Consider the following 16,111-nt stretch of genomic DNA (forward strand, 5'->3'; position numbering starts at 1 on the left):
TCAGAGGACCTGCCCTCTAATTCCCTGTGGTGTTTTTTCAGTAGTCTTTGGTGAGGAACCGTGTCGAACGCTTTCTGAAAGTCTAGATAAATAATGTCCATGGGTTCTCCCTCATTCACATGCCTCCTGACCTTTTCAAAGAATTCTATAAGGTTTGTGAGGCAAGACTTACCCTTACAGAAGCCATGCTGATTCTCCCTCAGCAAGGCCTGTTCATCCATGTGTTTTGAGATTCTATCTTTGATGAGGCATTCCACCATCTTACCTGGAATAGATGTTAGGCTGACTGGCCTACAGTTTCCTGGATCCCCTCTCCTTCCCTTTTTAAAGAACGGTGTGACATTTGCTATCCTCCAATCCTCTGGCACCGTGGCCATTTTAAGGGACAAGTTTCATATTTTAGTTGCATTTTTATAGTTGCATCTTTTAGGCATAAAAGTAAACAGCCATATTTAACACTGGTTAAGTGTTTAAACACTGGTTAAACTTCTAAAGAATAGAAAGGTAAATGTGGGATTGCAAGAAATTTTGGAGAATTGACTGCCAAGAGTGCAACTAGCTCTGCATGCTCAAAGTGGTTTTTCAGGGCCAGCACCAGAACTGGCATTGATGGCCAATTACCAAGGGTCTACTGGAGATCCTCGAGACCACCTCTGAGCCCAAAAGCTTTGTGTGCTCTTGGGGAGGCAACTCTCCCTTGAGACTAACTCACTTAGAAGGGAGTCCATGCAGAACAGCTTGCAAAGGGTCCCCTGAATCCAGGGGCCAGCTTTAAGTATTAAGTTAACTGCATAGCAGCTCCCCCCCTCCCCGCCCTCAATACTACATAGAAAACACCTTTGGATCCCAACCAGCAACCTCAAAATACAATAAATGCTGAAATTGTGTAGTAAGTATCAGTTAAAAATAAAATAGTTAATTAACCAAAACCCCATGATCAGAAGGTACCTTGAGTATAGGATTTCTTGCTTTAAGAAGGGTTACATTATCAGAGCTTAGGTTCATTTCATGGTCTGTGGTTCTATTAAGGGGCCTCCAGTAGAGTAGTCAAAGATTAAAGCCAGTTTTGCCATTAAATCCACTTATGATTGTAGCCCATGATATATATATTTGCAAGGCTATTTGCCAATACATACCCATGTTACTAACTTGTGTTGCATCAACAGCTTAGATCAGAAGGGAGTTTCCAGATGCTTCCCCCCCACCTGGAGAAGATTCTTGCCAGAAGCAAATGGCCGTTTACTAGCTTGGATCAATGAAAACTATTATTCCAAATCATCTCTCTGAGTCTTTAAATTTGCAAGATAAAGCTGCTTTATACAGAGTCAGATCATTAACTAGCCAGTTCCAAGACTGTTGGATTGAAGATCTTATAAACCTGGATGCTCTGGCCTGCCGAGCACATGTTGTGGCCCCTCCCCTGTTTTGCAGCCATTAGAGAGAGGAAACAGAGGCTCACAGAAAAGCTTGCTTGAGACCATAAATACACAGCCTTCAGGAAACAAATACATATAATGTCTCTCATTTTAAAAGGGAGAGATCATCACTTCCCTCTTGTTCTTTAAGAAGGAATACAGGTCCATCCTCCTTACCCATGCGGGTCAAATCCACAGGTTCCAACTCACGTCAGGAGGGTTGACCTGTAGGTGTTCTGAGGCCCAAGAGGTTGGATGCGGCTACACACAGCCTCTGAGTTTCAGAAGGCCTCCGAAGGCCCCACAAATGCATGTTCATTTTTTGCTAAAAATGGAAGTGCATTTCTAAGGCCTTCTGAGGCTTGGTGAGGATGTACGTGGCTTCCCCTGGCCTCAGGCAATCTCCCCAGTGGCCCAAACCACAGATTCCTTCATCTGCAGTTTTTGGCATCTGTAGGGGCTCCAAAAATGGAACCCCTGCAGATGCTTAGGAATATCTCCATCCTAAAAACAAAAAACACCACCCCTCTATCTAGCCTAGGAATCTATTCCTTCTGTATAACCATTTTGGGAAGAATAAGTGATCCTGACTCTATATAAATTGCAATATCAATGCTTTGGGTTCAGTGGTAGAGCACGTGCTTTCCATCACAAAGATCCCAGGTACAATTCCTGTCATTTTCAGGTAGAGCTGGGAAAGACAATGGTTTAAACCTCTGGAGAGCTGCTGTAGGTCAGGGTAATAGAGTCAGGGTCTGACTTAGGATAGGGCAGTTTCTGTGACATAAATCACAGATGAACACTTGGAAGAGAATCTTGCAATAAGCATGTATGTGCCTAGCATAACAGCAAAGAACATTAAGGGTGTGTGTGTGGTGTGTGTAAAAATGAAAAAAACAACACAAAACTATAGCCTTAGCACATACTGATCTTAAAAAAATTACAAGATCTTAGCTCATAGAGGGATGCCATGAATCTGTCATTCAAACAAGATGGAAGAAGCAAAACAGACCCCTATAAGGACTGAGAAAATCAATGAATTTTCATTAGAAACTGATCTGTGATATAATTCAATTTAACAACATTGCTATGGACAGTACAAGTGACTTTGTGTACTTCTTTGGAAAGACAAATGAAGAGGTGGTCTAATGCCCAACAAAAAAAGCCGACTTCCATCTCATCATCTGAAGGAGCACAAGACACACACAAGTTTGTAATTGGAAGTGCAAGCCAGGACACGGACCTGGAAAATTTAGCCCCCACCTTGTCCTTGGCACATCTTCAAAAGCATTTTTTAATTCCAAAAATGCTAGGGCAACAGACAGAGGTGTGGCCTGCTTTTGCAAAAAGGTTTGAACCAATGATTGCCAGAAGGGTGGTTTGACTTCTTATCCAGTTTCCACTTCGGTTGTGTTGTCTGGAAGGATGTTGGCACAAGAGCTTTGGCTTCAGGGTCCAAATACCATTCCAAAATTTGCTTGCTTAAACGCCTGATATGAACCGTACAAGGCAGATTTTAGAACACCACATATGACTGAAAAAGTAAGAGTCATCTTCTCTCTCTTTGCTAAGATGCTGCTAATGAGATCCTTATATGGAATTATGAACTGCTGGATTGCTGAAAGAATAGATTGCAAAATAACAGCCAAGCCTTGGTAATGTGTGCTCCTTTCCCTATGAATGCCCTCCTCCTTTCCATTGTCAGTTGTAACCATGATTGAGTGTTGGCATCTGTATAAATTATAACCATGGTTAATGCTAATCAGACTCCCTCCTGAAATACCATCCCTAGTAGAAAGATTTAAGTTCCTGAATAAGGAAAAGTTCACTTCTCTTTTATAGAATGCTTTCATGCAATAAGATAGTCATTTTGATTCAATGCAACAAGCAAACAGCTCAGGAAGCATCCAATATCAGATTTCTTTTGCACCCAGCAGGCTGTTTGCTTGTGAGTACTCATAATGTGAGTATGCCCTCTATAGAAAACCCAGGTTTGTCAAGAGACTGTGCATGGATCCTGCAGGAAATCTGCATGATTGCTCATCTCATATTGCCATAGAGCTACACAAACATTCCCTTGTTCAAAACTGAAAGCTCGCATTTTCAGCAAATAACAAATACACTCTAATCTGTTTAACTGTGCTGCTTGTGGTTTATAACATCAAAAGTAGCTTGCATTCTATGTTATTTGAATTGAGACCTGTATATCCTCTCATAATCTCTGAACACTGCCATCAATATTTGGAAAAAGTGCTATGCAAAAGTCTTAAATAAAATAGATACACCAATCAAGCTAAATGTCAACAATGCGAAGACATATATATATTGGGAGTTGGGGCTGTTCTACCAACTGATGTTCTACTCACTGGAAGTTTTTATTTAAACATGCCTGTGGAACTACTTAAAACTTCTGAATAAACTGCTATGTCATGATGATGAATGGAGTTAAGAAATGATGAATGGTGGGGAGTTCACTTCATTTTTTAATCAATGTGTTACTCACCCTGATCTTTATGATATTTCAGGAAACAAGCTCACCATTACTATTTAGTATGACTCACTAAATCGCCTTTGGAGTTTGTGTTTCTTCTTTATATTCCATTCTCATGGTACATCTGCTACTGTCCAGTGACTCACAATAAAACCTTTTACTCCAAATATCCGCTGTTGAGACAGTTGTCAGGAATAACCCAAATAGTGGGGGAAAGGGCTTGCTTTTCCTTCACTTAAAAGCAATGCTTCTGCAGATCAAAGGTGGGCACAGATAACACAGTTTCAGTCCTGCCAGAGGTCCTCTATTGCAAATCTGGGATGTTGTCCACAAGGGGCACTGGAAGAACTCCAGGTGAACTCCCTATAAGGATATGGAAATCAGTCATTGCATCAATGAGCATAGTTTCTACATCAAATCATGTAGTCATTTCCATCAACGAACTTGGACTTACTGTGCCAATAATCCTGATGCTAAGGAAAGGCCATCAAATGAGGCTCTGCCACTATGCTATGATCTCTGTCCACTGTGGATTTTAAGGTCAGAAGGAAGAATACCCAAATTTACGAATTACAAGGGATGAAGCCTTGCAGGCAGGGTAAAAGAAGCACTTTATTATTTTGAATGATTCCTTCCTTGCCCACTTCTTACCAAGTGGGCATCATCTTACTTACCAAGGTTGGGTTGTGACATCGCCATTGATCTCTGGGATACTGGGGTAGAAGCAGCTGAAGGATGATGGCTCATATGATTCAATGGCTGGGTCATTGTCTTTCGAGGATCTTGCCATGTTGTAATTTTCTCTATATGACTGCAAAACAAAAGCAACATGAAGCTTTAGGCCAAGGGTGTCAAACAAAAGGCCCATGAGCCAGATGCAATTTATCTGGCCCCATTAAAACTGGGTTCTCCCAGTTTGATAATTGGGCTCTCTCATATCTTGAAATTATGAACACATTTTGCACACTTTCTCTTTTGTCATCTGTACCTAATAAGTTTCTATGTGAGAACAAAGTGCTTATTTCTGGTCATCATTTGCTTAGTGATGTCACTTCCTGCTTAATGATGCCACTTTTGACCCTCAGCAGACACCATGAATGCTAACTTCAACCCTCTGTCTGGAGCAGTGGGCTACAGATGCAACTGCCTAGAGCCGTGGTTCTCACACATTTAGCACCAGGACCCACTTTTTTAGAATGAGAATCTGTCAGGACCCACCAGAAGTGATGTCATGACTGGAAGTGACATCATCAAGCAGGAAAATTTTAGCAATCCTAGGCTGCAATCCTACCCACACTTACCTAGGAGTCAATACCATTTACTATCATTGTTAAAAGAATACACATAGTAGCTTGTTAAAAGTACAGGTCTGTAACATTTCCCCAAAAGCAGTCACATATCATGGCAGCATCAAGTCTAATATATTAAAAATAAAATATTGAAATGGATGGGGACCCACCTGAAATTGGCTCGCGACCCACCGTTTGAGAAACACTGGCCTAGAGCATTGCATTGCAGGACTCAGGTGGGCTCAGTTGTGACTTTGGCAACCACTGGCATATACACTCCAGACACATTTCTGGAGGAAAAGTCCATCATGGGTTACAAGTTACGATAGGTATGTACACGCTCCTGGTTTTAGAGGTAGGATACAGGAAACTGGACTAGATGAGCCTTTGGCCTGATCCAGCCAGGCTCTTCTTATGTTGACTGCTATCTTAAGGCTTCATAACTGTATCTCACTTAATGCCATCTTATCAGACTTCTTACAAAGTAAGCACAATTTTTAGATTTAGAAGCATAGCAGAGGCCAAAGCTCGGGTGCTGCAAAACTTTAGTTGACTAACCTCATAACCTAATATTAAGCCTAATTCAGCTTATTAAGGCACAATCCTATCCACCTTTCCAGTGCCAATGCAGTTCCGAGGTAAGTGTTCCTTTGACTTGAGACTGGCCCCACACCTTAGAACACAGCACATGCCCCATTAGCACAGCTGCATCTGCACAAAAAGTTGGATAGGATTGGACCTTTATTCTTATTAGAGTTTGAAGTTTCTTCTTCCATTCATACCCACCATCATTTTTCACTTTCTGTTCCTTTTCTTGTAATGCCCTATTCCTGAGTGGTACCTCCTCTGGTCCTGTTTAAAACATGCAACTCTGAGTATTGATAGCACCCTCTTCAACCTCTCTTCTCCAGTATTTTCCTTTCATGTTGCTAATATGTTTTATATAACCATGTGAGCCGACAGTTAGGGACTGTATTTTTTAACTGACTGCACAGCACTTGGCTTTAGAAAATGCTTTACAAAATGAAACACAGGAGATAGTGTATAAAAAGAAAGAGATAACACATTTTCCCCAAGTTTCACCTTTACCCTATATCTTCAAACCCTGCAGCTCAAAGTCCCACTTTCACTTGTATGTCTCACTGGCCCTACCTACCAAATGAGTCACATCCTTTCTTCAAGGTTCCTCTTCATTCTGGTTTGTTTCCCTTTGCATTACTATTTATTTTCTGTTTAGACTTTGCAATCTCTGTCTTTCCTGTAATTCCTTGGAGCATCTCCTCTTCCTTTCTTTATTCAAAGTACTCTGTTCACTTTTGAAAATCTAACGTACTCCCTTCTGTCACTTCCTCTTTTCTTTCCTACCAGTAACAGACTGAACACCTCAGTGCTTGCTTCTTGAAACTGTCTTAGCATTGTGTCCTTAACTCTAAAAAGCTGATTGATCTTTAACTATTAGAAGGTAGGGAAAATTGCTGTAAAAATTACATCATCATGAAACAGAACTGTTGTAATTTATATTTCCCTGCTAATTGGGCAAAGAGACACCTTTTAGAGCAGCGGTTTTCAACCGCTGTGCCACGGCACATTGGTGTCCCGCGAGGCTGCCTCAGGTGTGCCGTGGGATCAGAGGAGGCAGGCAGCAGCTGCGTGCCCACGTGTGGGAGAAGCGGCTGCTTTGAGCCTCCCCCGGCAGGCAGCATAAGCTGTAATGCGGCTTACTTCTGAGCAGGCATTAATAGGATTGGGCTCTGGAGGTGCTATCCCATCCACACTTTCCTGGGAGTAAGCCCCATTGCCTATAATGGGGCTTACTTCTGAGTAGGCATGCATAGGATTGGGCTTTTGGTTGCACTCTTTTTTCTCAAATACACAAGCAGGCAATTGGCACTTCTCTCTCCTCTTCTCCCTCACCCCACCCCCTTCCCCAGGCATATTTCCCCCCCCCCAAATCTCACACTCACAGTCAGCAACTCTCTTACTGTCCCTCCCCTCACTTGTCTGCACCTTCCAAAGATACAGAATCACTGCCTCACATTCTCTCTCTCCCTCTCCCCCCACCCCATTTAATCCTGCACTTGTTTCAATCATGTCTCCTCACTGCCCCTCACCCACTATGTCTGGGGTCAGCAACCTGTGTTTTCAGAGCCGCATGCGGCTCTTTCAGTCCTCTGATGCGGCTCCCCAATGGGGGCTGGAAGCGGGGCACCTTCCCCTTGGCCTCTGCCCAGCCAGCCCAGCCCCGAGGGCGCGATGTGCTGCGGGCGCTGGCTGCTGGTGGGTGCGGGGCGCTGCTCCTCCCTGCAAAGCTGCAGCTCCTTCCCTGCAGCTCCTTCCCTGCAAAGTGCCCCCCCAAGCGCGCACAGCAGCTCCTTCCTCGGCAGGCAGGCAGGGGCAGCGGCCGATCTCCTGGACCTGCTCTCCTCGCCCCACTGTGAGCAGGCGTCTGCAGGCGCCCCACTGCGAGCAGGTGCGGGGGGGCAGCTGGGCACCTCTTCCCTGCGCTCTTCCTTTCTTCGCCCCGCAGCGGGCAGGTGGCTGAACGGAAGAGGCGAGGCTGAGAAGCGCAGGAGACGCAGCGCTGCTGAGGCAATGGGCAGGAAGGAGCGAGGTGAGCTGCATTCCTGTCCCCACTTTCCTGGGAGGAAGCCCCGTTGACTCTACTGGGGCTGACTTCTGAGTAGACATGGAGAGGAGCCTGTCCACACTTCCCTTGGAGGAAGTCCCATTCCCTCTACTGGGGCTGACTTCTGAGGAGACAGGCAGAGGAGCCTGTCCACACTTCCCTGAGAGGAAGCCCTGTTCATTGTTCTGGGGCTGACTTCTGAGGAGACAGGGAGAGGAGCCTGTCCACACTTCCCTGGGAGGAAGCCCCATTCACTGTACTGGGGCTGACTTCTGAGGAGACAGGCAGAGGAGCCTGTCTACACTTCCCTGGGAGGAAGCCCCGTTCACTGTACTGGGACTGACTTCTGAGGAGCCAGGAAGAGGAGCCTGTCCACACTTCCCTGGGAGGAAGCCCCATTCACTGTACTGGGGCTGACTTCTGAGGAGACAGGGAGAGGAGCCTGTCCACACTTCCCTGGGAGGAAGCCCCGTTTACTATACTGGGGCTGACTTCTGAGGAGACAGGGAGAGGAGCCTGTCCACACTTCCCTGGGAGGAAGCCCCGTTCACTGTACTGGGGCTGACTTCTGAGTAGACAGGCAGAGGAGCCTCTCCACACTTCCCTGGGAGGAAGCCCCGTTTACTGTACTGGGGCTGACTTCTGAGGAGACAGGCAGAGGAGCCTGTCCACACTTCCCTGGGAGGAAGCCCGTTCACTCTACTGGGGTTGACTTCTGAGTAGACAGGGAGAGGAGCCTGTCCACACTTCCCTGGGAGGAAGCCCCATTCACTGTACTGGGGCTGACTTCTGAGGAGACAGGGAGAGGAGCCTGTCCACACTTCCCTGGGAGGAAGCCCCATTCACTCTACTGGGGCTGACTTCTGAGGAGACAGGCAGAGGAGCCTGTCCACACTTCCCTGGGAGGAAGCCCCGTTCATTGTACTGGGGCTGACTTCTGAGGAGACAGGCAGAGGATGTCCCCTGGTTCTGGTGTTATGTGAGAGTGTAAAGAGCATCTCTCTATCCACTCTGTCCATCCCCTGCATAATTTTGTATGTCTCAATCATATCCCCCCTCAGGTGCCTCTTTTCTAGGCTGAAGAGGCCCAAACGCCGTAGCCTTTCCTCATAAGGAAGGTGCCCCAGCACCTACAAGGGAGCTACAAGAAGGGGCTACATTATAAAAATGGGACCTGTAAGAGAGGAGCGCATTATAAAAGTTGCATATACAAGAGGGGAGTGCATTATAAATTGGGACATACAAGGGGGAATAATAACTATAAATATCTTTATTGTACTGAAAAATACTAGTCATTAGATTTTGTATTTCATTGTACCTCTTTTACATTACTGTGGAAAAGACACAAAGATGATTATTTACTGTTGGTCAGGATTTTCTGCTAGGGAGGGCACCAGCCCAAGTCTTGCCTATAGCACCAAATTGGCTAGGGCAGGCCCTGGGAAAATAAATTAGTATTTAATTTAAATGTATTTTATTTTAGCTCTTTCGTTTTTTATGTTTAAATCTTTATTGTTTAAATCTTAAACAATTTAAGATTATGGTGATCTTGTAACATTAAAATATGTTACATATTGTTTTCTCTGTAGCAGTTCATTCATTTCAAAAATGCAACACACTATAGTTTTTTTATACATAGCATAAAGGTAAAAAAACTATATATGCAGTGTTATCTTCATTTTAGATGTCAAAAGGGTTTTGTGGCTCCTGAGGTTTTCTTTTCTCCAGAAAACGGGGCCAAATGGCTCTTTGAATGTTTAAGGTTGCCGACCCCTGCACTATGTGATCAACCTGCCCTGTCTTTGCCAACACTTTCTGGCACTTTTGATAAGAATTTGAACATAGAATTTTTCCTCCTTTTCAGAAACCACATGTACTTCCCTCTCCATGCTTCTTGTCAATTTTTTTTGTCATGTAATGATTTAATTGCATTAATTTTATTAATTCAAGATTAATTGTAATGTAGTAATTTAATGTAAGTAAAAAACTGGTAGTGTGCCTTGACAATTTTAGTGCCTTGTCAGTGTGCCGTGAGCTGAAAAAGGTTTGGGCAGAAATGGCTTAAAGGGAAATGTATTTATGTAAATAGTAAATTTACTATTTACTAAAGTTGCTAAAGATACTAGAAGCATGCTACTGTTTCAGTAGATCATGAAGCTGCTTTAAACTGAGTCAGACCATTGGCCTATGTAACTCAGATTTTTCTATGTGGACTGGCAGCATCTTCCAGTTTTCATGTAGGGGTTTTACCCCAGTCCTATCTGGAAACACCACAAATTGAACCTGGAACATCCTGCAAGGAAACGTAGGTGCTTCTCCACTGACCCACAGCCTATTCTCACCAAAAATTTTGTACTTACTGTTGCAGCTGTTTTTAATCAACAGTCAAACACAAATATCACACAGAGCCACACCACTGACTTTTCTAACCTATAACTCTTATTAGGACCCCTCATTTATTCCAACACTGGGATAGCAAAGGGAGATGGGGCAAGAGGTACAGTCCAAGCACTGAGCAATTCCATATGAATAAGCTTAGGTACTTTTGGCAGATGGTACAAAGAGACTGAAGGAAAGCCTCATCTTGTGGGTTGACCTTGTGAAGGCTATATGCATCACCCCCAAAGACTCAGCGCAGTTGTCAAAAGCACTCACTTCCAAAAATAGACAATATGTAATGTGAAGAAGGATGCCAGGTTTTGCAGAAATGCCAAAACATTTGCTTTAAAAGGATTGCATGGGCAACCGAAAAAGACAAAACAAGAAAAATCTTCCTGCTTCTTCCACTTTACCTAGTCATATTTATCTGTGAGATAACTCCCATAGAACAAAAACTACATCTCATTTTCAGTACAGAAAAACAATCAACCTTCAATCTTCTGGCTTGCCTTTCACATCCAAGAAACTAATCAGAGGTCTAATTGACTCAACAGACTGCAAAACACCCTCTTGTGGAACAGGTGCTATTGCCTCTTTTAATCCAGGGATAACTAATCAGATACAGCGTACAACAGCGGAATCATCATCTCTGGTATGCATGGATGGTGCAGATGTTATAATGTTATTCAGGCTGCAATCCTAACCACACTTTCCTGAGAGTAAGCCCCATTGACCAAAATAGAATTTACTTCTGAGCAGACCTGGTTAGGATTGTGCCTAGTCAGTCTCTCACGTATGTGTAAGAGATTGGGATACGACAGCAAGATCAAATGTTCCTTCCCTCAATACCTTCCTGTCCACCTTTATGCTCAAATTCCCCCCTCTTCCTGACTAATAAGAATTACAAAATCAGCGCCAATGCTAACCAGAATCAACCAGGATTTGAAACCTGGTTTCAAGGATTTGAATGCTTGAATGTAGGATGCTGTTAGCTCAAGCAATCTAATTTTGAGTAATTTCAGACTGCCATCCTATGATTTTCTTTGTTAGCCCACTTAGTGAACTTTATGCTAATAACAATATACACATTTGCCTGAGAGTAAGTCCCTTTGAACACAATAGGATTAACTTCTGAATAGCCATGCATAGGAACATGCTCTTCAACTACTTTGGACACAGATCCCAGGGAAACTCTATCAGTTTTACTATGAAGTAAAAATGGAATGCTTCCAGCAGACATCAGACTATATTTAACTACTTGAGAATACAGGAAAAGACTGGGGTCCTAAAGATGTTGTATCAACCAGAGGCAGATTGCTGGAGGCCGTGGAGCAAAGCCCAGCATTGAGCCCTTTGTGGTGCTCTCCATCCACACTTTGAGGATGCATTGGGTGCTGCAACTGACAGTGTTACTTGAGAGTTCAGGGCACAGGGGGATCCTCTGACAAGCATGGACACTTAGCCCATGCCTAACACATGATACAACTCCTGGTTTCTTTTCTCCTGACAGGAAGGCAACCTGTGAATCCAATCTTATATTTTGGGGAAGGAAATAATATATACCACACTTTCTGCAAACAGAAACTCCCACCATGAACAGAAGAAGCACTCCATGTACACAAAGTACCCTTGAGTGAGTAGAAGGGGTCTCCCGCACTAGCAAAGCGATTGCTCCACTCAAGGAAACTGTACTCCGCATGCCACCCTACACTTTTTGTTGTTCTGCCTGTAAAGACGTGAGAAATATGTTCCTCCATTTGCTAACCGAAGGAGCGGCTGCAAAAATCAGAATTAGAACTTTTTTCTTGCTACTGAAAAACAGAAGACACAACAGTGGCTACATTTGCTGCGGCTATTGTGAAAAGTCAACACTTATATTTTGAGACAAGTTAGGCAACTGAAAACTAATTTTATGCTCTCTGGGTTATGTGTCCTTGTTTTATTTGCTTTTTATTTGCAGGGAATCGCCTGTTGTCCTCCTGCTAATTTTTGTGGGTTTTTAAATCTCTGCTGATTCTTAAATTTGATTTTGCTTAAATTGACTATTGCTTTACTGTTATAAGTCACCTTGGGCACCTCTCTCTGAGAAAAGCAGGGCAAAAATATTTGAAAGCAAATAAGGGTGCAATCCTAACCAACTTTCCAGCACTGAGATAAGGGTAATGCAGGGAACAAACATTCACTTCCCTTTAAGAGGACTCCATGACTCCCACCCAACTGCAGGTTGCAGCACATGCCCCATTGACACAGTGTGTCAGTGCTGGAAAGATGGTCAGGACTTGGGCCTAAGCTGAATATTATTAGTTAACATTTTTTAGCTACTGTTCTTAACTCTGTAGAGGTTATTGTGATAGTTCTGTTTTTCTGAAACTATTTTTTATTTCATTGCTATGGCTTATGACTGATGGCTGAAAAACACATCTGAACTGAATATAAATCAAAAAAGGTGTCAAAAGATAAAGACAAGTTTACACTTGTCTGCAATTCACTCATTCACCTCCACGTTGCAGCCATTTTAATTGCGATGACATCACAGGCATCTTATGTGTTAGAGAAGTTGAGGGCATACGTTATGTGATAATTACATTAACATTCCTATAGGGCAGGGGTGTCCAAACATTCTGGCAGGAGGACCACATCATCTCTCTGACACTGTGTCGGGGGCCAGGAAAAAAACAGAATTTACATTTCAAATTTGAATAAATTTACATAAATGAATATATTAGAGATGGAACTTATATGAATGAATGAAGAGCTTGCAGTATCTCAAGGCCTATAAAAGTCCTTGCACAAAGCAAGGCCAGCCTTTCCTTTGCTGCCACTGCTGCATCACAGATGTGAAACAGCAAGTAGCAGAGGGAACCCTTATCCCACAGCTCAGGTGAGAGGTCAAACAGTCGTCCTCATACTGGGAGTAGTTGCGTTGGACCAGCACAGTGTCCAGCAAGTCTCCAGAGAGCCGGAGACTGAGGGTTCCCCGCAGGCCAGACTGGGAGCCTCTGAGGACCGCAAGTGGCCCCCAGGCTGGGGTTTGGGCACCGCTGCTATAGGGTAAGTGGAACTGTAGGACTGTTTAAAAACAAGACAATGCATAGGGGTTGCGGTTTCTAAGTCAACAAAATGACTTCGGGAAAGCCATTTGAAAACCAGTTTATAGTTGATTTCAAGGATTCTGCTTCCTGCCTCTGAGAGAACCAAGATCCCAAACTCTTTATGGAACCTTCACCTAAGGATAAATCCCAGTCATAGACGCTTCCAAGAATGGACATACAAGGACAATTGTCACTGTATTTTAAAGACACCAATAGTTCAGAAGCACCCACTGTTTTCAATAAGGTCTCCATTTTCCCTTCTGTTGCTAAGGGCATGCTGTACATGCCACAGGGCCAAGTGATATCTGTTCTTTTTGGGAAACACATTTGTCACAGCACTCCCTGTTATAGCAGTTGCTTTCTTGTGCACCAAATTAGAATGAAAGGAACTGCGCTTTTGCAGAGCCTGTTTTTTTTCCCCCATTCTTTGTTTTGTCAGTCAATTCTCCACCCCTTTGTGTAATTTAGAACATATCCACTGGAGACGCCCTGCCCAAAAGGGATTTAAAGGGTGAGACCTGCCATCTGCTTCCTGTTCTTCCTCAGCTATTAGGTCAATTACAAGCCATCCAGAAAAATAAGGAAGTAAAACATTACAAAATTTCAGGCTGAACTCACACAAAAAGGATGGTGCAGGTGGAAAGGGTAGGGGTGGAGGAACGAAACTCTTGAGACACATTTCTGTTTGTTCAAACAGAAGTAAGTAGGGGGGAGGACGGTGGGACAAAGAATCCCATGGATTTACACATCCTACTGGCAAATGGCAATTTTGCTTGCTTATACTTATTATTCTATCCTAGCCACACTCACCTGAGAGTAAGCCCCATTGATTATAGTGGAACTTACTTTTGAAAAGATATGCATATGGGCTCAAAGAACAAGTGCACCATATTTTATTATCTGGGGAAAGGCGGTATATATAAATCTGCTGATAAATAAATATTTTTGCTACAGGGGGTTCCCTTTATAACACAGGTTCCCAACTTATGATCGATGAACCACAGGTGGTCCGCGAGACCCTGATAAGTGGTCCACAAGATCTCAGGGGGGAAAAAATAACCTTTGATCACTTCCAATGTCTCACCAAGCAAGCAATTTGCCATGGACCACCAATGAGGGCAGAGAACAGACTGCCCCCCGCCATAAAGACTGAAGTGTCAGCTGGGCTGTGGGTGGTCCATTCTCTGTCCTCTCTGATAATCTGTGGGGGAGCACTTGTGGGACAGATCACCAGAATGGGTGGAGACCAGACCCCCCACAGCCACAAGTGATTCATGATGATTCCATTTTTTGCCCAGTGATCTGCGTGTTCATAAAGGTTGGGAACCACTGCTTTGTAAGTTGGGGTTAAGGACCAGAAAGCTTGGACTTATAGCAAAATAATTTATACAGGGGAATTTTCCTCCATAAGAAATAACGTAAATAGGGTTTAAGGGAGACTATATAAATAGTGCATACATTCCCTTCACTGGGCTTCAAGAGGGAATTTTCTTCCATAAGAAACAATGGAAAAAGGTAGAGATATGGGCTGCAAAGAGTGCCATGCAATCCTGAACACGTATAAATCAGTATGCCACCCACAGGGGCAGCCTGTCCATAGCCTAACCATAGTACCAGGCAATGAATCAGACAAGACAGTGAGCACTCTTCCAGCCTGCCATCTCCATACAGTCCATACCAGCTCCATTATCTTCTTGCACTGTCCTGCACGAAAGGAGAATGGGAGGGCTTATTTCTCTCCCTTGGCATTCAGTACTACTGCTGCCGCCTCCTTCTCCAATGGCCAGCAGAGAGAATGCTAGGAGCTCAGAATTTCTCTATGGCTATTGGAGGAACCAACAGTAATTAGAGAGCTAAACATGCAGGTAATATTCTGCTCAATGGGTCACTAAGGGCACAATCCTAACCAACTTTCCAGCACCAACATAAGGGCAATGCAGCTCCGAGATAAGGGAACAAACATTCCCTTACCTGAAGGAGGTCTCCCTGGCTGCCTCCTAACTGCAGGATGCAGCACATGCCCCATTGGCAAAGTTATATCATTGCGGTAAAGTTGGTTAGGATTTGGGCCTCAGAAGTACATTTATTCTCACTTTCCATGTTTTGGACAATGAGCAAGAACACACTAGAATAACCCAGCCCTTGTTTTTAAATGTTATGTAAAGCTGAATTGTTATTAATACCAAATTCAATTTAAGTAACTTTTATCATATCAGACTATCTGCATTTACATTATGGCTGTGATGCCTGGCTCCCTTTAGGTCCTCTCATCACAGAAAGTCTGGCAGTGGCCCTGCTCACTTAATTGCTCAACAGAATGACTCACAGCTGAACATGTAAACTATTTCTTCTGAGGAGTGCTGTGTTTGAGGGCATAGGAAACCTCTGCTTCAAATGTTTGATCTGCAGTGGCTCTTTCCCACACACAAATCATCACTAAAGATTGCTGTCAATCAATAATATGCTTGTGTCAACAGGGCCCTTGTTTCCAACAGACTTGCACATTGCCCAGTTCACAAGTCCAAATGACAGAAATGAATCTTCCACTGAGCAGCATTGAACATGTTTTAGATTTTATGTCACCTTAAAATTAATGGATCAGTGAGGAACTATAAAAATGTGCAAACTTAAGTAAGAGGAATTATGTACAATGCTTGAAGAACTGATCAAACAACGTAGGTAGCATAGATCTGAAATGTTACAGCTGCACTTAAAGAGAGAGACAGACAGACATACACACACAGGAATGTTCTGCATAAACATTCAGTGTTCAGTCTGCCTTAAGCCAAAACGCTGTGAGTGCCCTTGATTACCCTTCT

The 16,111-nt window shown here is 43.6% G+C and overlaps 1 protein-coding gene across 1 annotated transcript in view; it reads right to left on the reverse strand.

Annotated features, from left to right (window-relative positions):
• Positions 1–16,111, reverse strand: part of WWTR1 (WW domain containing transcription regulator 1) — a 112,860-nt gene that overhangs the window by 36,782 nt on the left and 59,967 nt on the right. Inside the window, exon 2 of the mRNA XM_066620550.1 lies at positions 4,581–4,717. Within this exon, the coding sequence (XP_066476647.1) occupies positions 4,581–4,717 (137 nt within the window). The remainder of the gene's footprint in view (positions 1–4,580; positions 4,718–16,111) is intronic.

The sequence above is a fragment of the Tiliqua scincoides genome, chromosome 3 (assembly GCF_035046505.1).
Source record: "Tiliqua scincoides isolate rTilSci1 chromosome 3, rTilSci1.hap2, whole genome shotgun sequence".
Taxonomy (NCBI): Eukaryota; Metazoa; Chordata; class Lepidosauria; order Squamata; family Scincidae; genus Tiliqua; species Tiliqua scincoides.